The sequence below is a fragment of the Antedon mediterranea genome, chromosome 8 (assembly GCF_964355755.1).
Source record: "Antedon mediterranea chromosome 8, ecAntMedi1.1, whole genome shotgun sequence".
Lineage (NCBI taxonomy): Eukaryota > Metazoa > Echinodermata > Crinoidea > Comatulida > Antedonidae > Antedon > Antedon mediterranea.
The window spans coordinates 11,628,394-11,655,871 of NC_092677.1; the positions used below are offsets into that span (position 1 = coordinate 11,628,394).

General features: G+C 32.5%; 1 protein-coding gene across 1 annotated transcript; it reads right to left on the reverse strand.

Moving 5' to 3' along the window:
• Nucleotides 1–1,126: 1,126 nt before the first annotated feature.
• Nucleotides 1,127–26,776, reverse strand: LOC140056827 (uncharacterized). The gene is made up of 16 exons (XM_072102320.1): nt 26,266–26,776; nt 15,267–15,513; nt 15,114–15,172; nt 14,769–14,985; nt 14,345–14,439; nt 13,653–13,847; nt 11,940–12,317; nt 11,418–11,714; nt 8,092–8,256; nt 5,892–6,593; nt 5,370–5,562; nt 4,884–5,089; nt 3,708–3,845; nt 3,297–3,479; nt 2,379–2,835; nt 1,127–2,140 (listed from the first exon to the last, which is right to left on the reverse strand). The coding sequence occupies exons 1-16, from the start codon at nt 26,513–26,515 to the stop codon at nt 2,113–2,115; spliced, it is 3,810 nt and encodes a 1,269-aa protein (XP_071958421.1). The 5' UTR covers nt 26,516–26,776; the 3' UTR covers nt 1,127–2,112.
• Between the last annotated feature and the right edge of the window lie 702 nt (nt 26,777–27,478).

Here is a 27,478-nt window from a genome sequence, read left to right on the forward strand (position 1 = left end):
GAATTATTCAGAGAAGACTGAGATATCTCACTCCTTCCTTATTCTTTTTTTACAAACAAGGTCGATAAAAAATATACAACTATAGGCCTAAAATATATATGTATATCATACAACTGACTTGCACCGATGAAGGGCTAGTGTTGCCCGAAAGCTCAGCTAACTTTTCTGGCTGTTTCACTTATCGTTTTGATTTAGCTTTTCGCTTTTTTTTGTATCTCCATTGAGATCCAGCCACTTATGATATCCACAGCATTGTCATTTTTTCAGTAATTTGCCTTTGGATTTATATATACAACTGAAAAACATTTTTTAAAGTTCAACGACATAGTTCAACCAGGGAAGAGTTAACTCTTCCCTGGTTCAACAACATATTTGATTACTCATATAATGGTTCCTTAATTCCAATCGAATAAAGATTCTTTAATAATCAAATAATTTGTAATTACCAGGACCACCTTAAGAGGTTTGCTGCAGCTTACTCCAGTCGTTGGACTTCCCTGGATTTTTGGCATTATTGTCATCTTTGATGATTCAGAGACAATGCAATACATATTCGTCATGTTGAATAGCATGCAGGGATTCTTAATATGGCTGTCACAGAGCTTCAATAGCAATGAGGTGATTATCTAGCTTTTTATTGTAGACGTCTTTAGGTAGGGTGTCTAGAAAACTCAGATCTAGAAAACTCAGATCCCAGATATATCTGAGTTTCCAGATCTAGAAAACTTAGATATCTGACTTTTCTAGATCTAGAAAACTCAGTTGATTTTCAGAAAACAGAATACACTGTATATGCATTAATTGAGGTTTTATTGAAAGTGCTAAATCATTGTCCGAAAAGTGCATAGAATCTTTACAAACGATTTTAACATTTGCATATAAAAAGCAACCCAGAAATAAAATCTTTAAAATGAAAATTGTATTTACAAATTTATCAAATACAGGTTTGAAAATGAATATTGAGAAAGGTGTAAATTAATCGTCTAATAGTTCCTACTGTAGCTGTTAGGTCTACGTGTTATTTTTTTTAATCGTACAGGCCTACTATATGTATTTTATCGGATAATTAGGTGATTACATAATGTTCATCTTAGTTATTTATATGATTTTGAATTATAACCGTACGTATTTAAATATTACAATGAACTCTAAATAAATAAAATATTTAAATCAATTATATAGTAAAAACATTGAGAACAGTAGAGTATACACAATTTGTCACACAATAATACCACTTTCGCACCGCCTAGCAACAATTCTGCACACACGCACATGCAATAGCCTACAAGGGGCATTGGTAAAATAGCAAGGGGATAATAACAATAGACTGTAATACCAGATAAATAAAATTCCATTTCTTTTTTAAATATTAAGATACAAAGTGCTTATAAATGTTTAGCAAAAATATATCTTATTACACAAGGCATGATGTTTGTAGTTTTTGTGGGTTTTATCTCCAAGTCATTTTGAATATTAATGCCTAAAGGAGTATAAACATCTTATTTTAAAATTATATTTTGACAAACCATTTTCAATCATATAAACATATCTCTTATAATAATTTACTGTGACTATGAAATATCTACTTTTGTTTTAACGTGCACTGTTATACATAAATATTACTTATTTGGTCTAAATGTATGTGTTATGTATGTTTATTTACATATTATTTTAAATTAGTACTTACTGAAAGTGACTGTATTTCATCGGGTTGTTTAGGCCGTATGACCTGTTATGCGCGCCAATGTTTGAATCATAAATTAATCTAGTTGTAGGCCTATGCATGCCAAGAGTTTGATTTAACCAGTTGGCCTAAAGTAAGACCTGCCGGACTGAATCATTCAGTTACCCCGGAGAATGTCAGTAACAATCAGCATACAAATGGCTGTATTTTCTTCAGCATATTGTATTTATAATGATGATATATTCAATCATTATTAAAGTCTTGTGCCGTTCACACCAAGGAAGAGTGAACTCTTTCTTGGTTTACACCATTAATCCATCAGATACATTCCACTTTCTGCCTGTTGTCGAGTTAAGTTATTGCAGTTAAAACACACACATGGTATATGGTAGGAAATACAATTACAGAGATCACTTACTTCTTCACTCCTATAAAGCGTCTTCTTGTATAATGTCCCTGTGAAAATCAAAATCAATCAGATTCAAGAATCAAAGAGTAGGCCTACACTTTATACACGTTATATTGATAACAATAATGCTGGAGTCTAGGATGGAGGACTGTTATTACACAGGTTGAATACTTCACAATTGTTTATATTGAATAGGTGTCATATTTGAATATTTTCATTTAAGGGGTAAACAAAAAAGGTAACTTGACATAAGTTTCTGTAAAGACATCAACACTGTAAACTTACATTTCATCTTTAACAATAATGCTTGAGAAACTGTGTTTTTTCTTGAGTGTGTCCAGGTTAAACTTTGCTTTCCTATTTGAATTATTTGTTGTAGCTCTGAATGGAATATTTATGTCTGCCGTAACTTTCAATAAACCACTTGTCTTCGTTGTCCACGGCCCGCCCATTACACCTCCATTAGTTGGAACCGATCCGTTTGGTCTCTGTGAGCTGGTTTCTATTAATTTTCCGTTCGGTACAGGTGGTACTAGGCCGTTTGGTACTTGTTGTTGCACTTTGGTAACAGGCGCTGGTGCTGTGGTAACAGGTGGTGGTGCTGGTTTCTTTACTTCCGACGAATCAGATTTTGCCTGAGCCGTAGCACCAGCTTTGAGTCTTTGTATTAATGAACTAAAGGCATCGGCTGTTGGGTCATTATCGGACGCGTATTTAGCAAATATAGCGGACGGTTCATTATCTATTGAGAAATAAAAACAACATAAATAATAATAGGGCCTAGTGTACATTATTAAATGACATTAATTACATTCTATATCACAATTATCTCCGTTGGGTCAATTTTATTAATGCTCGCAGATTTTCTCTCATCATGTTATTATTTAACTTTACAAACACGATGGTCTGTTTTTAGCCTGGAAAATGTTGACTAGGGCGCATGCGTATTATTATTTCACCGACCTTAATGAAACCAAATCAGGATGGTTCGATTCGCGCGAATATTCGCCGAGTGGAATATAGGCCTATGCTTTACAGATTCACTTGAATCACAATGAACAATAGGAACACGTCGAAATTGCCATCGCAATTCTACTGTTTTGATTTTTATTCTTAAAATAGTAATTAATTCAAAAGTAGTAACATTAAACATTAACATTTGTTGTAGGTTTTAGAATAATATAAAATGTAAATATATTCCACCTTCATAACTTTTGAATGGAGATTCCACCTCTTTCTCTACGCCACAGTTGCAAACCCTGTTGCATCGTCTTTTCAACCTAAATGCGATTAACATTAAAAACAGTAGACCAATAATTGCCAGTGTTCCGGACCATAGTGGCTCTGTTAAGATGTATGAAATCTTCTGCTCTGTGCATTGAATTCCTATAATAAAAGTATATATAGAACATATCATTTTCTTGTACATGGCTCAGGTTGTGTGAGTAAACATGACCTATTATTGAAGAATTTGGGAGTATTCTTGGTTGTGGGAGCTTGATCTAAAGGGGACAAATTTTAAGTATCGACAATCCAACAGTTTCTGTTTTCATTAAATAGGCTTGAGAAATTTGAGTGATCTTGTTGGAGAAAGGTGAAATATAACATTTTTACCTGTAAAATCTTCAGTGCAACTGCAAATGTAGCTGGATTTATCAACAATACATTCGGCTCCATTTTTGCATGGGCTTGCATCGCATGCTGTTTTCACGACCATAGGGTTCAAAATTCCTGGATCCCATACTTCGTTGGCTAAGGAAAACAATCATTACTGGTTGTACAGTATCATTACTTCTTAGTATAGTATTATATTGTTTGAAGGTTTGCATGGCGAAATCAAATGTTGATATAAAGTTTGCGGTACACCACGTGTATTAGTTCTGAAAGAACTGTTGAGTTTCTCGACGTTTCGATCAATATACTTTGATCGTCCTCAGGAGTGAGAATGCAGAAAGTCCAGGAAACTTGGAATATAAGTGGAAAGAGTGGGACTGGTGTGAAAGCCAGAAACAATGGCAAGTTCACACAGTGGGAGGGATTGAAACTAGCTATAGCAGAGCATTATAGTTAGTATTAATATCAACCTTTTCTCACTATTTTTGTTGTTAATACTTGGCCTATTTACAATACTATAAACTCTATCACCCAATTAAACAATGCTTAAGAGAGAATGAGAGAATATCTGAGAGTGTATTGAATCTTTAAAGACCTCGACTTGTTCTATCAGTTACTGTTGCTATCATTCATTTTCCCCCATATAATGTTATAATATTTTACAATCCTGAATTTTTTTAACACCGCCTCCTACCTACCGTAACATTATTCTGTGTAATTTCAGATTAAAACTTTAAGTTAATGATTTTGAATATGTAGCATTAGTGACGTCATGCATGAGTAGAATTAATCTCAGAAAATATCAAACAGTTAAATTGTAATTTACTAAAGCCTGAAGTTGTATCTGCATCATCAGTGACATAAGACGAGGACCTTTCCCCATGATTAAAGGATCAAGCTATCAAGTACCAGGTAAGTATAGGCAAACACAACACTGAATGTATTCCTTTCAGCAAAAAAAAAAACCAAAATAAACAAACAAAACAAAACAAAAACAACAAAAAACAAACAAAAAACGTAATAGAAGCAAGTGCCGAGTCAAAAGCAGAAAAAATAATCACCGGGAAATTGTGTGATTCTTTACCCCGACTTCCGCAATGTAACAGAATCCGCCATTGATTGTTTCCATATTTTGATAAGTTAAAAGATGACAGTAAAGTAAAGTAAAGTACTTACATTTGATGATCCTGAAAGATGCTTTGACACCAGCATTGAGTGGTTCATTTACACTTCCGGATAATACCCGGACAGCAAGTTTATGATACGTTGACGTAAAACTAAAGTTTTTCAAATTTGTAATAAGCCCATCGCAGATAGTCGCTAAAACTTTCTCTTGGCCATATTGTTCAAAGTCAATGATTGAAACAACGTCCGTTAAACACCTTTACAAGTTAAATGAAAGCAAAAACTGTACATTTACATACTGGTAAACATATTAATCGTAAGGGCTAAATTAATACGGTATTTTTAGTATAGGTTAGTGGTAAAAGTGGGGATAAATTACCAGGCGTGATATAATTAGTACACAGTATCATTTACAGAGATTGCCTTTTACGTCATTCAAAATAATGGTTTGGAAAAAGGCCACAGGCATATAATCTTCAATAAAAGTTAGCGTGCTATATTCATTTAGAGAGACGGGGACAGGTGATGTTTACTTACCCACTGGTACTTGTTGCGCCTCTACCGAAATCAATTTCCGTAAAGTTGAGAGTAGCGTGGAATCCAGTTGGGGCTAATAACGACGTCTCTTGGAATGTTAGAGAAGGAAAGGGGTTAGGATAGTCTAGGCTGGTTATATTAGTCACATTCGGTGCCACTTCTGCATAATAAATTACCTGGCCAGATACACTAACTATTGAGAAAATAAATTTAATAATGTGAACAGTAGGATTGTTTTCATCTGTAACGAAGTACCAAACCGAAATTCGTTATGCACATACTATTTACTAGTTGTAACTTTTGGAACAGGTTTGGTATAGTATCAACTATACTGCTGATATTTTCGAATTAAAATATAAATAGATGTTGTATTATCAAAGCATATTACCAGTTGTTTTACGGGAAAGCGTCCCCTAAATAAGATGTCCTTTAAATAGATGTTTCCCAGGAGGATTCTACTGTCTTATTATTTACTATATTTTAGTAGTTTTGTCTTACAGAGACTTTTAACTGTAGACTTACCTGATGAATATCTTGCGCGGAATCCCTTAGAAGTTTCCAATTGGTCAGTCCGAAATCTGATTAACATGTCATTTGCATAGGATACATAATTTAATTTCCACAGTTCACTAGTCCTATTTCCACAAATTCGATCAGAATATTCGGAAGATAAAAATATTTCTATAAAATCTTTCTGACAGTTTGTATCAAAATTTAAATCAAATGCATCAAATTGTAGCACCACGCGTTTGTCTAAAGGTACGCTAATATTTACCCAGCAATCAACATTGTTGAGATAGTTTTCAAAGGTTTGTGGACTTTGAAATGAGCCGTCTTCGGATGTATACAGTATGTCTTGACACACGGGAACAATTTGATAGGAAAGTGAAAATCCCCGTAAAGAAATGGAATAATCCGAATAAAAAGTTATATTCAAAATATTGTATTTAGAATTGTATCGATAAGTATTTGCAGCCTTGTTACCACAATGCTTTGTTTTCCCAACAGAGTCACTAAGTAAAATATAATCGTATAAACACTCCGGCTGTTTCTCAATATCAAATGTATGAAATAAAAGTACGATTTGATTGCCAGGTTTCGTCACAAAAATCCATGTAATATTCATGTTATTCAAATAGTTTTCTGGAAAATCCGGACTCGTTAAAACTCCATATTCATCTTCTATAAAAATGTCAGTTGGATACGATAATGTTTCCTCTATTTCTGAAAATAAAACGTACATATATGTTATTTTTTTATTAAAAGTATATCGAAAATCTAGTTGTGGATTGGTGCTAAGTTTATATGGTGCGTCAATTTTGGAAAATTGTACGGGCGTCGTGCGTAAATTTCACCCAATTCTGTAGCTGTCACTATTAGGCTATAAAGTGTTGAACAGACTGTTGCAAGTCTACTAGATACATGTCTGGCTGTAACTAGCAGACTTGCAAAACAAGAGCAATCCTCGCTTATCAAACAGAGTCTTTAAGATTCTAGTATTTTAATAATATTTAATATACAGAACTGGTTTCTTTTTGGCAACATAAAATCAGGGAATTCAGTAAAGAATTGGGAAAACTAGGTCGGTTTCTGGAGAATAAATTATGTTTGTTTTTTAACAGCAACTAACATAGCTAATTATAATTGTCTTCTGTTAAGAAATCGATCAAACACACAATTATTGAAGAATTACTGAAATTAATATCGCCATTATGCCAACACGAATCATTGATATTGTAGCCGAGAAGCTGGGAAGACAATTCATTATGACGGCGTCAGCAAGCTATAATGTTATGTCCATCATACTATATAAAATAAATTGGAGTAAATAGATGCATGATGTCCATCTACCAAATGAGGAAAGTATGGTTAGTCATACGAAATTGACATCGTCAATAACTGAAAAAAAATTGTTCGTGGTTGTCACTAAAAATAGAATTTTCTACGAATGGTTCCAGAAAAACTATTAAATAACTTTTCATTTCTATAAAGCATCGATGGAAGAGTCGAGCAAGAGTTTGGATAGGATCAGATATCCCGAGAAAAAGTTCCTCTTTCATCAATCATTTTACATCATCTGCATTCCTCAAGCACAACATTATCACAATCATTCTTCATAAAAATTAAAATTCATTCATCATAAGTTGCTATAGAGAAAATTACAAATTTTTCCTTTGCTTAATCGTCACAAAAAGCAACCAAAGACAGACATTAAAATAATATGGAGACAGACATTTTATAATTACTCTAATATAATCAATCTAATGTACTGAATATATTTGTTACTTTTTCGTCTGGTAGATAGATTATTCCCAGTAATTCGTGTTTTCTTAAATAAATTACTGTGGATTTCCTTGGCTTTATGTAACACTAAAATACTTAAGTCCTATCCATTATTAATATAGTATCATTAATGGATTATTAATTTATAAATTGAAATGTATTTGCGTCATTTAAAAAACAACGCCGTTATATTAATTATGCTGCTGACATTGTAGCAATAACTTAAGATGGACAGGTTAACTCGTGTTTGCACGACTAAGTTTGTTTTGAGAAAACTGGTTACCATACTCGACGTGTACGTGTTACGATAGCACATATTAGTAGGCTAGGCCTACACAAAACGATTATAAATGAGCCTCCGGCTGATATTAAACAGCCCCCGCACTTTAGTTTCTCTAGACAGACACCACATTAGAATCAGCTGGTTTTAAAATCCTACCTGCAGCATTTTTTTGACAAATATAGCCGGCTTCCACTCTACAAAGCTCATCAGCCCAATATGATTCAAAGCTGTTGTTGCCTAAAGAAGTTGTCATTATCATACAATCTTCATTGATGACGTTGCTAGGTTGAGCGCGTGAATCACTAGAACCCTGGAACCAATCTAAAGAACACAACAATAGAGACATTTATATTATTTTCCATGAGACCTCTATAGATAATTACAGTGTTATCTAGGGGCGCTCGATTAAGTCAGCTACACAAAGACGAGCTATCGATCAATAACCCTGACATTGGAGAAACCCACGCTGTCTTTCTGCTCCTTCTTGTTGAAACAACGCAATTGAAGAAAAGGCTAGTTTTTTATTTAAATGAAAATGTGGAAATCCTCGTGCAGCGCCGCAATAAGTGCGGGAAAATTTAACCTTCTTGTCTCCCCCTTCCTCTTCCTCCTATCTGGCAACATCTCTATCATCAAGTTCATTATGCTTCATGGAAAAAACTATGAATTTGTTATTGTAATAATAATATACAACCCAAAATTTAAGGGTCTAAAAATAGTTATTCCCTAAAATAAATCATAGGTAGGTTGAGGCGCCTATTTTAAATCCTGTAATTAGACTGTACAAGTTGCTTGGTTACAGATATTGAAATCATTACAACCTTGGAACCAATCCGATAATGATAGAGTGATAAATCTCGAAGGTTAATTAATATTATCATAATCCATTAAAAGAGCTAAATATGAAAGTGTTTTTAATTTATGTGAAGAAACTATGGCTTTTAACCGAAGAGAGTGATGTTAAAACATTTCGACACGACTACGAAGAATAACGCGTGACAATTTATACTCATCGAGATGGCATAAAAGTCGATCATTTTGTAATTATAATCCCAAATCACAAAAAAACAACCGAACGCCCCAAATATGGACTGTTTATATTCATTCTTTGTGATAATATTGCTATAATAATATGGTCATATATTGCGTAATCTCATGACCATTTACAAATGTCTTGACAATCCATACTGGCACCGATTGTGCGTGCGCGTCTACTCCAATGTTGTCGATTATGAAGGTATTGCTTGTTTATTGCCGCTAGACGTGATACCTCATGGGGAAGATTAACCATTTAAGTACGATGTTCTCTCACTCTTGTCGTACATTTCAAAAATATTATTGAGAAACAATTTAATATTTAGTTTTTAAAATAAGCATCTACGTCACTTGTGACGCAATTGACATGTTTCAATTGTTGTAACTTCATTAAAAACAGATGGGAATTTATATTTCTATCAAAATATTGATGACTTTGTTGTGCTATTTGTATCACCTGTGTAGTACTTGAACCTAACAGTGCACCATAGTGCGTTGTAAAAACAATATATATATACATTTGATCCGGAATTTGCGCGTGTACTCCAATAAGCACGACATTTAAGTAATGCTATAATGAGCCACTAAGTTTCACTATAAATAACGCGGGTGGTGATTTTAAATGAAACCACTTTATTGTAGATACTATACCACATGCATATTCAACAATAGTGTATCGTAGGAAGCATTATGTTTTATTATGGACCGCAAATATCGGTATTATGCTTTTAATGTGGGAAGGAATATGGGCAAGACATGCCATTAACAAATTAATGATATTACAAGGTTGGGGAAGCAATAATACTCTAGTTGAAAATACTGTAGATGAAATGTTTCTAATGGGATAGAGCTCTTTTTTTATCTGGAATTTTGCAAGCAATATCCACATTTGCTGAGTGGAAATCAAAAAACAAGGCCATATAGATGGCTGCAGTCGCGTGCTCAAGTAAGTTTTTACCGACCGACCAACCAACCGACCGACATAGTGAGCTGTAGAGTCGCGTTGCACGCGACTAAAAATAAACCTATTCTACGCATTGTGGGGGATATGCCATTGCATGGGCCGAAATCTACCAAATGACGGAAAACGGGCAAACGCGTCCCAACATCATAACAAAAGCAGTGAATTGAAATGATGTATTTAATTGTGTAGTTGCTATAGGTCCTCGGTTCTCGAAAATCGAAAGCTATATAATGATGCAAAGTGCATTTGAGGGATAGAAGGTCGGCAGTCGATACATGAACGAAATATACTAAACTTTATGGGGAACAATTTACTATTTATAATATAGACATCGTGTGTGTTACCAAGGCAATCTAAAAACAGGACAATGAGCTCGCCTTGCCAAGATACTAAGATAGGAACTCCTAACAGTCCTTTGATCTTATGTCTGGCTGCGACAAGTACCAACGGTAATGTATCTACATTCTCCGCGGCGCGCGATCGAGGACCTGATCGTGTCGCAGCCACAGATAAACCAATTATCTCCGGAGCTCAGCATTCTGTCGTTAGATTGCCATGGTACTACTTATTTCATAAAGATCATACAAAGCCCAACAATAATTTAGTGTTTACGATGCTCATGTATGTGGAAATCAATGGACTAGTAGTTTTATCATTATTGGACTGAGTAGTTTATCATTCAATGGAATTGGTTACTAATTTCCATAACCGATGTTCAGTAAATGATCTATATGCACATCTATAATTGTCAGCATCATTCTTATAATAAAGAAAGGCCTTGTATCAAAGAATATACATTAAAATATAAATTGTTAATATCTAAGTATTGTCTTTTTATTATTCTCTCTAGCCACTATTCACCAGTTTTATTCTATATAATCCATTCAGGCAGCTCCCGTCTGCCTTCTTATTGGCTCTCACTTGTCTTGACGAAGGATTAGTGTTATCCTAGCTCGGTATTTTTTCTGGCTATTTTACTTTATTGGTTTGATCTTTTTGCTTATTTCATGTGTTTCCATTGAGGTCCATAATACCATAAAAATGATCGTTCTTCAGCAATGCATCCTTGGATTTTAAAATATCTGATATACTGTATATTCTTTGCTTATTGATCACATACTAAATAACTTATAGAAATCTCACAAGATGTATATGTTTTTCAAGTTAACTAATTATAATATATATTGCCACGTTACCAACTGGAGTGTTTTATTGAAGCAAGAAGTGTGTATGTTTTAACATCGATATTATTATATTAAATAAAAAGAAGAATAATTTAGTGAATAAACAGAATATCTTGAACGACTAAGAAATGAGTTTAATAAGTAATTATTATATAAGCTTTAGAAGCAAATAGGTTGTGTTTGATGCTCGTAGTGATCAGTAATGAGGGGGTTCGGGTAACTGAGCGTAGGCCTACACAGAAAGATTTGTTTACAATGAGTTCAGCTGTCAATAGGTCTTTTACATTAAGTATACCTACTTGTGTATGTTACGTCAGTAGTATGGTCTCCTAATTTCCATTTCCATACACCTTCATTCTCACGATCCGTACCAGATAACCAATAGTGCGTAGTTGTTGTTAGTTGTGTGTCTTGTGCAAGTTTGTCTTGGAGGAATTCCTGTAATTCTCTATTTTCAATAGATGCTAGGGTACCCTTATGTCCAATATTATAGCACGCCAGCGCGGCTGCTTCCCAGTCCAATTGAGGAGTGTCCACAATTTTTACACATTTCCCCTGTATTGGAATCCATTCAGGGTCGTCACACTTGTAGGTAACTAAAATTAACCAAAATATCAACTAATATTTTTGTTTCGACACAAACTATTCAGGAGAGGCCTCTATTAATTGGGGAGTTTACCGTGTAGTTCTCAAGGAGAAACAATAATAATGAAACCATTAATATAGCATTTGAGTGAGTTTGAGTATTTATTGGTATATTACGCTGCTAATTAATTGATTGATCTATTGCAAAATGGAATAAGATAAGATATTCTACTTACCTTCCTGGGATGAATAACTAACGTTGAATCCACTAAAATTCACCCATTCGTCCGAAACGAATCTAATATCAACAAAATTTGTCTCCGAAACGAAAGTTAATAATTTTTCTTTCTCCGTGTAATTGCCACAATACACTTTACTGTTGTTTGTATTATCACTTATTTGCACAAAATCATATAAACAATTTCTTTCATTTTCCAGAATAAAATGTTGAAATTCCAGGAGCACTCGGTGTCCAGGAAGGACGACGATTTTTGTTGAACAGGTGACGTCATTTGGGTGTGGTTGTGGGTAGTTAGGACTTGTTACAAACCCGGATGAACCAGTTACTGTTATGTTACAAAACGTTAGATCCGATTCTTGTGTTTCAACACCACCTGTAATTAAAAAGATACATTCATTAAACCTTAAAGATGTATTGTCTCCCTGAACAAATAATTATTAAAATAATTCTGTTGAATATGCCATTTTAATGTCACATAATAGTTATCCACTTTGACCAAAAATTATATCGAAAAAAATGTATTTACCTGAAAAAACAGTAACGTAATTTAAAGCAAAAAATAGTCAAATTGGCTGCCAGCCAATGGATTTTTGATTGAATTTAACCATTTATTTTGTCATTTTATAAGTGAAAACATTATTTTGTTCACTTTTTTCTACAGAAGTGATTAATTTGATTAAAATGACAAAATAATCTATTCAAAGTCTCATTATATTAATCTTTATTTTTCATATTTTTGGGGACAATACATCTTTAACATTCGATGAATTAGAATAAATTGAGAGTAGAACCTAGAAATAATTTTAATTAATTAATTAACAAGTCTGCATAATGTGCATGTGCTGCTGAACAAAAAACACTTTTTGCTTAGGTCAAAGTTAAGCAGTTCTTCGCTGACAAATTTAAGTTTTATTTATCAAACTACTTTGTATCTTTACAAATAAGCATGGAGTGGAATTGTGGCTTGGTGGTTATGATGCTTTGCTACCACTCCAAGGGTCCTGGGTTCAAGTCCCGTCACATGTCAGGATTCTAAGGACCAATTTACTCCACTCCCAAAGACTTGTAATAAGACTTTGTTTATGTAGAGCATCTTGTGTATATGTTGTCTTGTGAACCTCTGAGGGTCCCTAATGATCAGCAATAGCTGGATAGATCACCCTCATTAAATATAGTTTAAAAAAAAAAAAGATTGTGTTTTAAGTATATGTAAAAATATTTGCTTAGGTTATTTTCAAAATAATTTACGTAGCATAATAATTGTCAAAAACAATATTAAAACTTTCAAATAATCATGTGAAAATATATTTATAAATATTAGCATTAATCCCTTTTCGCTGTCTTCGATTTTACGTTCAAAATATTATTATAATTATGCTGTTAAAATAAACCACAAAAAATAGTATTATAACATAAAATCGCAAACAATAGTAGACATAAAATATCATATTCGTTATTGCTAATAAAAAAAAATCAATAAATGTAGGTTACGAATAGAAAATAGGTAAATGGCTTTGACAATAACAAGCGTTTCAATTTTACTTTATAAATAAGAAATGTCCAATAACGTAATAAGACACCACTATTCATATTGCGTTTAAACTAGTTATTATAGGTCGTTTTGAATAAAGCATGACAGTAGACTTACTTTTTCAAAATATTATAGTTCGGTTTAACTAAATACAGTTTAAATTGCAAAGGCACATACCCCAAGGTATTTGACAGACAAATCCATTTAACGTCGCACAGGCAATATCATTCCACTGCCATCTATTAGCAAAACTGTAACCTTTCATTGGCATGACAAACTGTCTGCGAAGTTCAACGCAATCTTGGTCGCTGTACCCGTCGTCATTCGGTTGTCTTCCAAAATATCTATGCTCAGGCCATCCTTCAAACCAGTCTAACGATCAATAATATCAAAAGAAAATGTCTAGTTTCTCTAAAAATGTCACCGCGTAAAGCTCTGTCTACACTATCAAACTATATGGACATGATGTCATATCACTATTTTGGCCATATCACTACCGTACTACATTTGGGCACATACCACTTTTTTAATAGTGTAGACAGAGCTTTAGGTGATGAAGGTGATTAGGATCATTGTGATTGAGCATTTAGTTTTCGTTAACTTTTCTATGTTTTTACTTGTTTTTTTTAAATTAAATAATTCATGTTAAAAAATATAAACATTCGTTTGGATCATTTTTATAGGCCTACTTATCAAGAAGCATTCACATGGAATAATATGTTCTTGTGAATTTTTAAATTTGGTATTGTTTCGTGTTGTTATAAATAATGTAATTATGATTTATTTTAAAACGATCAATGTAATTTTCTCCTTGTGTGAACGAATAAAGATTATACTTGATACTTGATACTTCATTTCGGATTATATACCTTCAAATGTTGTTTCTGTACCGTCTGTCCATATAAAATCCGACTCGTACAGCACATCACTTGCACCTATCCAATAAGTATCCTCTAAACTAGAACTGAATATTAAAAAAAATGTTCAACACTAACAATTTGGTTTATATTAATGTTTTTTTTTTTTTTTTTTTTTTTGCAATTTATATTATATTATGTCATCATATCTGGATGGATACATCAGTAAATTAAGTATTTTTAATATGTCGGATTTAAGTATGATTACAGTACTCAATGATAATCATGTTTTAGATTAGCAACTAATCCATAAAATATTTGAGATTACTATTAGTCAATTGTCTGATTCATTCGTTTAAAACGTTTTCTGGTTAGTGTCTGTTGTTGGTATTGTTTCTACTTTAAAAATGACACTGGAAATGAAAAATAAACTCACTTCATTTGTATAAGCTCGTTTATAAACGAGCTTTCGTTCTGGTATTTCACAATAGCTAAGCTACCGTTAAAAGATGTACAAGTGTCAGACGCTGTTGGAAAATCTTGTTTTTTGTGAAAGATACTGTAGCAGCGGGAACCAAATCTATGCCATCCACTTGAACATGTTTTAAATGAAACGTTTTCAACATCTCGTCTTAACCGATGCTTATATATTACTGGAAGTTAAACGAAATTATGTTAGGCAAAATACTAACGCCGAGTGTCAGATTTATTAATACGGTATAATGTTAATGTTTCAAAATGTAAAAGAACCAATCGAGTGTTAAAGAACACTAAAACTTACCATTTTGGCAAATTCTTTTTGAAAGTATATATGATGAAATATTTGTCTCTATCTTAGCTCTGAAATTAAAGAAATAAACAAAATATTCTTTCACAATCAACATGCATTTTCTTTGTATATCTAAAGAAAATATACAATATATACATACATTACCTTAATAGAACACATCGAGGAGTTTCATATGATGTGTCATGTGATTGTGTGGGTACTGACCATCTTATTACCGGGATTGTAGTCAAAAGGCCTCTTATTGTATTTTGTTGTCCACAGTCATCTACATTAAAAACGTCGTACGGAAGAGGATGAGAAAAGTCACCAAAATATAAACGTCTGTCTTCATCCGTTGATACTAATACAAAACTTCTTAATTTAATAGCAGCATTTAATACTTGAAAAGTTACTGGGAAAACAAATGAACACAAATTGTCTTAACAATATCATAATGAAACAAAATTGGGGTTTCCTATTCTTTTGGAAATAGTATGATATTCAATTGCGCCAAAACATTTTATTTAAGGCCCGGCCCTATTCGTCTAAAAAACAAGGAGATAAGAAAATAAAATAACGTGAGAAAGGGAAAACCAAAAGTGAACTAAATCACTGTCGAGTAGGAACCCTTAAACATACAAAAATTACAATATTATAACATTAACAATAATAATAATAAACTTTAAAAAAAGATTCAACGATAAAACTGATTATGAACAGATTAAAATATATTACAATTTAAAATAAATATATACATTTCATTGAAATGTAACATTTTAAAAATACTATGATACAATTCAACAAATATTTATTTCTAACCAATTCCATACAAATAATACAGAGCATAAAATGAGGACCAACCTACAAGTAAACGTGTCTCAGTTGGCCCTTTAACATGGTTACAAAAAAAGAACAAAGGTTTATGATGTTGATTTCATCGGTATTAAACTATAGCCTGGTGATAAAGACGAACAATAATATCGACTATATAAACATTCTAAATGAAATCAATATTGAAAATTGTTTTTATTATAGTTTACATATTTGTTTATTCTTTTTATGAGATCTTACTTCAACGGTTAATAAAATCTGCGAAGGTGAAATAAAATATCATAGACATTATGTAATTTCCAAAAAAAGAAAGAAATAGGTTGGAAATACGCATGCGCATAAAGCAATGCTTGTTGCTAAATACGTAAAGCTTAGAACATCTGCAGGATGGAGAAAATCCATAGACTTATATCATTCACACAATTTATAGACTAAAATAGAATAGTTTTAAGTTGAGAATTACTTTGCGATATTGTCTATACTGGGAGTCACATTCAATTGAATTACATTTTGTTTTTACTTCTCATGACGTCATCATCGAGGAACCTATTTAAGGTTAAATTACATTGTAATATTGTAGAATACAATCATAAACAAAGACTAAGCAATGATATTACACTGTGTGAGGCAACAATATAATATAGTGTATATTATAGTTTCACTCTGGTTTTAGATAGACATCATCGTACACAATGCCCATAAGCAGGATATGCGACAATGACTTTTTGAACACATTTTCGCGTTCAATATAGACTAATGAGAGTATGGTCGTCATGGATATATACTATTGTGGTAGATTTCCAATTGCGAATACAAAACTAAAACTCTAAAATTAATATATATAGATATTGATCAATGTGAAACACACGGTGCCTAAGTTATATTTTTTTCTAGGCCGACGTCTGTCGTACAATGTCAATTAGTTTTTCCATTCATCTGGATGGTGGATGAAACTAAGCCAGGACTGTTTAAAGCACCTTTGATTGGTCCTAACATTGATCAAGGGCTTCTCTCGTCCAGGGCCCACCTTGACCAGAGGAGTGGCATGGAAAGTTATATAATATGCGATTATAGAAGCAGAACTGAAATAGATTACAATCAATGACCACGTTTGAATCTGAGTGTGTGTTGAACTAGACTTGTTCGAACAGCCATTGAACAATGCCATATAGATGGTTGCAGTCGCGTGCTCAAGTTAGTGTTTACCGACCGACCGACCGACCAACCAACCGACCGACCGACATAGTGAGCTGTATATAAATATAAATTATGAGCATAAGAAGAGCATGATTTGAAATATACCGTATACCGTATTTACATAGCGAAGAGCGTGAACACATAACGTCACCAATATAGAGAAAAGATCGCAATCCATACCTCATTTACTTCTTTTAAATTAAGCTGTTATAATAATCATTATAGGCCTACTTGATTTGATCAGTTATTAGTCGCTTTGAATTCAGCAAAATGTCTTGGCTCTCATTAGTGTAATGGTCGAATTGTCCCAATGGCCAACAAATTGAAATTGATATCTATTTTATCGTCACTTGAGTATAATTTCCATTTTCTATTAATTCATGATTGTTAACTAAGGTTAGTAGAATATGTGTTCATGTAATGCCACACGACACAATTAACGGAGTCTTTGTCAATTTTGGTTAACATTTTATGTCAAAGGTCAAAGCTTCTAAATCAATCGTTAAGCAATAGTCAGTGCCTTGTTTAAAGGGCCGCATTTACCGGGGTGCGATATTTCTATTCGCACAATTAAGGGATACAGTTCGGAAAGTGTACAATCCGTATCCAATTATTAGTATATCTGGGTACATTATGTTTAGAATTTGGCAATGTTTCAACAAAGTGTTTCATTTTTACATTTCCTAAAATAGTTTTTAGTTATTAAGACTTTAGGAAGCAATAAAATATATCATTAACACTTTGTATAGCATACTCTATTTAGACAGAATTTATTTTTGATAAGATAATGTATGTCTCCAATAAGTAACGTTTTCAAAAAAAGGTTATTCAAACATACGTTATATGATTTATGTTTTATTTAACGTACACACATGCATATCTTATCTTCATACATTATTCATAGACACAAGTTATTTATTAACGATGTTTTTTATAAAAATTATAAACCAAAATAATCATTACTAGGAAGGACATGATACATTTTATTCTTCTGTGAGTGAACTGATTGCTGAAGACGTTGTCAGAGTTGATGAAAATTAAACTATTTGCAAAAATAACCGCAAAAGTTCTTTTGGACATAAAGAATAAAACGTGTGTTCTATCACCTAGAATTCCGTGTATAATAATAGCAGTGATTCAAATCTCCTTGGTCAATTGTTCTTAAGGTATTGGGGATTTCTACCCACAATTCGTTTATAAAATTAAATGTTTGTACAATATTCCGTTACTGAAGAAAAATAAATTAAAAAGGAAAAAAACAAACCAATTGCAAAACCGTTGAGTACTTAAAATAATTGTCAAAAGTGTTTACTGTAGAACAGAAACTGATTAGATTTTGTGCAGTCTTGTTTACATCACTTGTTGCATGGGCCTTCTGATACAACATTCTGGTAATATGATCTCAACTGCTAGTATAACTGTTAGTGCTTTGACAATGAAATCTAGACTTAATTGATCATACAACCGTTCTCAAATTCCAAGCAAAATGCTGCAAATGTAATAGGACTACTAGGGTAAAACAAAACAAAGACACAGTAAATATTCTATGTAACCGAACTCCTAGTGTAATCTAAAAATTAACATTGATTGGTAATCAGGTTTTAATTGCAAAACGTAAAAGTTTGTTTAAATTAAAAATGGCTCAAATATCAAAGTTTACACTTTAAAAATAGGGGTTAGATCTTTAAACATGTATTGTGTACCCACTTTTCCCACACATTTAGCCTTAAACATGTTTAGGTTCTAAACACATTCTAAACATGTAGTCTGTACTCAACTCAACACATCAGTGACGTGTTGATTGTTAAACATGTGGAGAAATTGAACATAACAGTGGTTGACTGCTAAACGAGTGGAGGAAAACAACATGTAGCTATAAACACGTTTCGTTTTTAAACACACTAAACATGTAACTACGTGTTTAAAAGCTCCACAATGTTTTTACAGTGTAGAATTCATTCGATTCTTCGGTGTCAGAAACTTTCTGTCAAAATACTTCTGTTAATTTACTTTCTGTTAAAATACATATCGTCTCGGTTATAGGCCTACAGAGAAACGTCGTATCGTAATTTTCTATGGACCAGAGATTCCAAAATAAAAAATTGAATTTAAAATTTAAATGCTATCAATTAAGGCATTGGTCACAAAAATTGGTTGATAGTTTAGGTTACGTAAATCACTTAAGTTAAAGGTAATTACAAGATCATTCGTGAATCATTATTTTCATCAAGGACCACCCCCTTGTCATTTGCTCAACAACAACAACGTAAATCAGTGTTAAAGGTAATTACAAGATCATTCGTGAATCATTATTTTCATCAAGGACCACCCCCTTGTCATTTGCTCAACATGTTTAGAATTTAGATGATATCAATATTGTTTAGCGCTCCACAAAACAATTTATTGAATGAGAAGGATATCAATTACTTTTAAGGACCGTAGGCCAAAGTACGTACGGTTACACAAAGCAATCATCTTCATTAACAACAATTTAATAAACTTATGAAGGTATTAGGCTCTGTCTACACATCAAACTAGTTGGATAAAAAAGTGTGTGCACAAATATGGTAGTGATATGCTTAAATATAATAGTGATATGACATCATCATGTCTATATATGGGCACATCACGTTTTTTGTTTGTCACATAAAGTTTGATAGTGTAGACAGAGCTTTAGACAATCCTTCTAGTTTTTATAATGAACCAACAATTTACACGAAATATAATTTAAGTCAAGAATATTAATTTCCTTGTATATACATTGTCTTTGTGTGATATATGCAATAACTCATTTGAAAAATAGTACTTTCTGAATTAGCTGATTGATGATAAAGGTCAAAAGGTAAAAATTGACATTGTTCATTTGATATATTCCGGTTATTAATTAAAATGAAGTAAAGCTCTGTCACACTATCAAACTGTTTTGACAAAAAAGAGTGATGTGCCCAAATATGGTAGTGATATGACGTCATCGTTTGAAACACTCATTTTTTGTCACATAAAGTTTTATAGTTGAAAGAGGGAAAAATTCGATCCAACTCAGACTGGGAATCGTCTTCTGATGCTGCAGACATTATCTACCATGAGCCATTAATGTACAAGCCAATAAGGTAATAATTAAAAATAATGATCATTATGCATGTTTACTGTTTACATCAAATATAGGCATACATATAAATAAAATAATAGGAAAGGACTATTATTAATTTAACATGATTCTTTCGCATCAGTGCGTCATTGTACCATGGTAACGTCACTAATAACAGTTACATTAATTGTTCCGATAGCATCTTCATATCATATGTCGGTAGGCCTGAATGACTTTTATTACAACCTAATTAAATTCATTCATTTGATTAGAATGGACAATAATAATTGAGACCGTTAACATCATTGTAAAATCATAAAGTACATTGCAATTGTTGTTAGTTTATTGCAAAAGGCTGTCTTTAAAGGCCAGGTGCGGGCAAAACATTTCTATTGATCATACATTCAAATAATTATCGATCTATAGTTTCCCTTATGTTTCAACATTTTTGGGATTTTATTTGTGTTACACGAGCTTATTGAAAATAAACACTATCCCCCACTTTCCAGTGGGGGACAGTAAAATCTCTATTCGGTCGGTTGGTCGGTCGGTAAACACTAACTAAAATTTGAGGACGCGACTACAGTCATGTATATGGCCTTGTTATTCAACTTCAGAGTTTTATTTTCATGCTATAGCAAAAATTATCGACCGTATATCCACCATCTTTTTTCACCTTCTGGGAGTCACCAGACATGTTATTACTTTATGTTAAACTGACCTAAATACTGAAAAAAGTCTTCCCGGTTTTTATAGCCAAATTTTGTATTTGACCATTTTAAGAAAAATTCATGTTTTTTCGTCTTGATTTATAATTATTACAAATATTTGATTTATGTACAATGCAGATATTATATTTAAAATTCATGCCTGTACCTGTGCTTTAAAGCTAACTCCAACATCAGCCCCACCACTTTAATTCTTATTTTCAACGATTTAAAGCTGATTGCTCCGCTTCTTTCATTGTTCATGTCTTACTGAGCACAGCCACAAAAGGTGGTCATTGTAGGTGCTAACAAAATGAAAGGTAGCTCATTCTTTTTTAGGTTAGGGAACATAAAACGAGAACTTGGAACTAAAGCAATACACATGCACTGGAATGAATCCGGGAAGTGCGAGATGCCGAGAGGCTTGCGGGGATGTTGATTAAGCTCTGTCTACACTGACAAAAAATATGTTGTGCCCCATGATGTGCCCATACATTGACGTGATGATGTCATATCACTACCCTATATCTGGGCATACCGCTGCCACATTTGGGCACGTTACACTTTTTTTACAAACTAGTTTGATAGTGTATACAGGGTTTTACGCTCAAATAGATTGTCCAGAAATACCAATGTATTATGTTCAAAACACTTGCTTGCGCAATTGGCTACTGTTTCCTTTGTCTACATTATTATTGACCCATTTCATATAACTGTTTATAGCATTTAAATTTCGTCCAATAACTCATGTGAAAAAACTATAAGCTACTCTATATACAATTATGCTGCTTCAAATAATAATATAAAAATACTAAAAAATAATAATTTCATTAACCTTTAATTATTGTCGGTTTAAATGTCTATTATCCCAGTTCTGTAAAGGTTATAAAATGCATGTTTGAATTATTCCTTTATTTTCTTATCGATTTAATTTTAAAATAACTTTATTTTATATGCTCGTTGTTGCCATAAACATGTTGCTAGGCAACTATGTATAATAATACGAAATTAGCAATATGGCTTGTATAGTATATTCAGGGAGTTGTTATTATATTAATATTATTGCAAAGAGTTAATGAATGACCAATAGAAACTTAGTTATTATGATACTTGCAAACAAAAAAATTAATTAAAAATATATAAGGAAGCTTATAAGATAATGCAGATCATCAGTTACAATAGTGATAGTGATGCTTCTTAACAAAGTGCATGTCTTTACAGATCACATGGTAACACTCTTTATTGTCAACGATCGATAAATGCATAATGATGTTTGGCGTAATGTACAATTCTTGATTAGGAAGTACACTACCGTTTTTTAAAAATTATTCTTCTATTTTTTTATGTTCAAAACACTGTTCCGTTTTTACATACATATTTTATATATGCTACTTTGGTCGATATTGCAATAACTGCTGCTAAGATTATATTCGGTTTGTTATTTATGTCCCGGTTTCTTTAATATAACAAATCGATAAGGTTAGGCACTAGTGAATAAAATTAATATCATATTCGAATAATACACTACGTATTTGTTTAGTTATAACCTTAATGGGAGAAATTTAGCCTTAACAAACCTATGCCTTCGTGCTTGTGTTCACGTTTTCTTTTTCCGATAAGGTAAGGCACTATAGTGAATCAAATTATTGTCATATTCGAATAATACTACGTCTTTGTTTAGTTATAAGTTTAATGGGAGAAATTTAGCCTTAATAAACCAATTCCTTCGTGCTTGTGTTCACGTTTTCTTTTTCCGATAAGGTAAGGCACTAGTGAATCAAATTATTGTCATATTCGAATAATACTACGTCTTTGTTTAGTTATAAGTTTAATGGGAGAAATTTAGCCTTAATAAACCAATTCCTTCGTGCTTGTGTTCACGTTTTCTTTTTCCGATAAGGTAAGGCACTAGTGAATCAAATTATTGTCATATTCGAATAATACACTACGTCTTTGTTTAGTTATCTAAGCTTAATGGGCGAAATCTAAGCTTAATGGGCGAAATCTAAGCTTAATGGGCAAAATTTAGCCTTAATAGACCTATGCTTCATGCTTGTGTTTACGTTTTGTTTCTTTAAAGAGAATTGTTTTGTTTTTATTTATTTCTAATTTAAGTTATAGCGATGAAACCGCCGCTTACAGGTTTGATAAATATAAAAGCTTTAGATTAAGTGGTTTTTCAAATTAATAAACTTTTCTTGGACATGATGTTCGACTCGTTTGTATTATTATTCCATCGCTTAATATGTATAGTAGGCCTATAGGCACACTTCTTTAAAGGAGCACATTCTTAGATCACCTTTTAACACACCATAGAATACAAAATCATGTTAGTTAATTAGCTGCCAGATATTAAAGACCAATTTACACAGACGAGTGGTAACGGTAAGCCGTGATATAGTAAGTGGAAAGCAAAAAATATAGGATCTATTACTATTGCTTTTATTACACGAAAACGCCGCCGAGCGATGTTTTATACGTGAGACAAACATGACGCGCGGTTTTCATCTTATCGTTACTGATCGTCTGTGTAAATTGGCCTTAAAGGACTATCATATGATGAACGTTATTTACAACTAATCTGTCTTTCTGTTGACTTTCGTTATCAAACACAATTCATTTCACTGAAATTATTAATATAGCCTAATCCATACAAATGTATACTATAATATCAATATATATTTTGTATAGTGTGTATAATGTTCTTATATATTTATTCGTTCTTTAAATAGTGTACAAAATACGAATTTCCGATATGTTTTATTAGACCAATTAAATGCTGTGATAGCAGCGCATTAATAAAAAAAAAAATAGCAAAGCCTCTATTAAGGGGACACCTTAAAGACACAAACAAGTGTCCACTTGTCAATTGGCCAAAATGTAGGCCTACTAGATTTGCTCTTTTTGGTCATCTTTTCCATCGAAATAATTTGAATTGTCTTCTAATTGACTAAAAGATAGATGGGAATATAAACTGAATATAGATATAGTGGAAAAAGTCACATTCTGCATAATGTGATTGGAAGATTAATTTACTTGGTGATAAGTCTGTCAAGGATGCCACGGCCAATTGAGCGATTATCAAGTCTTTATACAGTCTCTCACTCATTATACCTTTTAGATAAAACACACTTGTGCAGGCCTAAAGTGCAATGCACAGTACTTGTATATGTCTTATAATAATACTAAATGGTCTAATGAATATTCATCGTTTCATATAATATTATATTACGTAATCAAAAATAAAAAAACATCGTCCAGTTGTATGTGGAATTTTTAGGCCTACAATTGAGATATAGATTCTCTTCATAAAAAAACTATTATCATGAAAATATAATATTGAATATACCTAACTCAATTCAAATTAATAAAATATTCATCTTTTCCTAATGATAATAATCAAAATAACATTTTTATATTTAAGGAATAGGAGGAGAAAAATCGCAATCTTGAGAATTGTTGCCCAGAAATATAATTAAACTAATATTTTTAAATTAATCAAATATAGGCCTACTTCGAAACAGTGTATGAACCGAGAATACGAAGAACATAAGCGATGAGACGAGACAGCGAGTACTGACAAGATGACCCACATACAGTACATTATACAGTATATAGCTATTCTCTATAACATTATATTGTTATTCCTCCTGTATATCAACTAAAAGCAGAGAGATATGTTTAAACTGTAATAATATAATAAAGCAACATAAAATCATGTTAACCGAATTTGTAACTACAAACAGACAAACTCCAGTGATGCCGACAGAACATTGACATTGTAAAGCACATTCGTATTCATGCCTATATGCTAATGACTAATAATGATAAAATCAATTTATTATCGATCTTTCTTTACGTCTTTTTAAATGTACGTACGATGTTACAAATGGCCAACAAGAAGTAACTATTATAGCTAACAATAGTATCCCTTCTTTAACAAAATTGATAATATGTTATACGGAAACACTGTATCAATAACATATCGAGATCCAATAACTGGAAGATTACTTTAAATATTAAGAATGTGTAATGGCTTGAATTTGTCCTTTTCACTGGTGTATATTGTGCATTTGTTTACAGTCGTATGATGGGTGATAATGAAGGTAATAATATATACCTATATTGAACAATCACCTCGCATGTCAATTGTTAAACGCCACGACGGCAAGATATGAATACGTAATTTTAATGTAAATAGTTAAGTTGAGATTGCAATATACAATGTCGTTGTTGTTAATGAAGTGGACAGCCATATTAATTTTGTTTTCATATGATATGCGTTTATGCTTGGTATGAACGTGGGCATTTATCTATAATTAAGCCTATTTGTTTAAAGCAGATTTAAATTACAAAACCGCCTTATACCGACGAAACCAGTTTAAGAATAATAGAACCTATAAATTAGAATGTAGGCCTATAGGTCCATCTTCATATCCAGTGGCCTCTGTCTCAAGCCGGTCAACAACAAATGACAAGCTCGCGAACTGGGCCTTATCGCGTGAACAAATATATTTGGACTTATTACTTTATCTATGATGGATCAAACAACTAAAACAAAAAATAAGAAGTCTAGTACCGTACATAATATGTCATAATAGGTCATTGGGTCTGTTGTAATTTATATTGCTTGGTCAGTTGTTGTTGTTAGTTCCATTGATCATGAATGTAAATATTATGTGTGTATTGTTTTGCTTGTGTTTTCTGTCAACAATTATCATTGTACTATGTCTGAATGACCTAATAAATCGAATCTGAATCTGACTGTTAGTAGTAAATATTATCCAGTGATATAAAAATAAAATTTCTCTTCCGGTACATCTACTACTAGGCCTACCTATTTTTCTGTGTGACGTATTGGATGTCATGACGCAGCGCGTGGTCACCATTATGTTTGGGGAATTAACTATTCATGATTTTAGTGATGTAATATTACTACTAATATAGCTAACGAAATAAAGGATGCAACATACAAGGTTGTTTTGGATAATTTTCTAAACTAAAAAGATGCCTGCTGAGTATTCTTAATGGCATTCCAATCAATTTATACTCTAGTATTGTATTATTATGTTGTGTTTATAAAATTAACATACGCTTTAATTTGATGCACAAAAGTGGAAGGTCTTAGAGTGGACATTCACATCGATGAGTGTGTTTATTGATTACTTTTAAAAAAATATGAAAGTCAATTCTATGAGCGTGAATGCTAATCAATAAATTATGTTTTGAAAGTAAGCCTGTTAAGTTTAAATACTCATTGACTTGTTACATATTAAATTTCACCATAATCATTACTGTATTATCATTACATAATCAAAACTTAATAAGCAATTTTTCTTACCTAAATATAACTCTCCCTTTTCGTATGATTGAATTTCTCCCAATTCAGGATGCTTGACTGAAATAATGATATCATTGTCGTTATTGATGTTGTCTGCCGTGATCAAATCATCGCAAAAGATTCCAATATTTCCTTCAACGAGATAAACAACAATTATCAGAATAAATAGCAGAGATGAGATATAAATTCCTGTAGACATAGTTGTCCTTAATTTGAATTGTAGTTTAATTTTAGGTGCCTGGTATATCATGATGACGTGAGCAAGTTCTTGGATTCAGGCGGGAATCCATCTTGACAAGATTCCATTTACTCATGCCTTCTGTAAATTGCGTTTGAACGTGACTTCCTCTCGCAACATCCAATAATATACAACTGACAACAATATCATATCACCGACGAGAAGATCAAAATCATCACGTGGTTTTAGTACAATAGAGAAAAGTAATCAAAAACATGACGTCATTGAACAATGGCAGAATGGACTTGTGACAGACGATTAAAGAACAATTGACAACCTGTAGTAAAATGAAATCATAATTATGTTGGTTTCTCGCTAATATGAAATATATTATAATGAGGGCGGACAATTCACGACGTTGAAAAAGATGACTGGTGTAATTTTGAAATTGATGGAAACTGTCAATTGTGACAATTTCACTTAAAATATCCGTTTTTGTACGCGGTAAACAAAAAAAAAACCAAAAAATGTAAAATCATATGCAAAATAACAACGCAAGTAATTGACAAATCATGTAATCGCAAATCACTACTTCATAATGAAATATGAACATATTCTATTTAGATTGATTAACTCGCATATTCTAACCGGGCCCAACGTTGCTTAACTTTTGTGATCTGACGAGAACCGGTGTTTCGACGTTATTCATGGCAGAAAAACATGGGCCATGGAAACAATTTAAGTTTTTTTTTGTCATGTATGAAATAGACCGAATAAATAATGAAATGAAATGTAGACAGAGCTACATAAGCTATTATTCATTCCCTTAGGGCGTAGTTGGATGATTCCTCCCTTCCTGGACACTAAGCCAGCGTCAAAATCTAGACATTTAGTGGGAAGAAACACATTCATGTTTACATAAACTGTTAATGAATGTAAAACAATAGTCTATAGATTCTAAACTGTGTTTTGACAATACTACATGGACAAGTCTCTTACAGACACCACTCGTCGGGGAGCTGTTTAGAACAACTC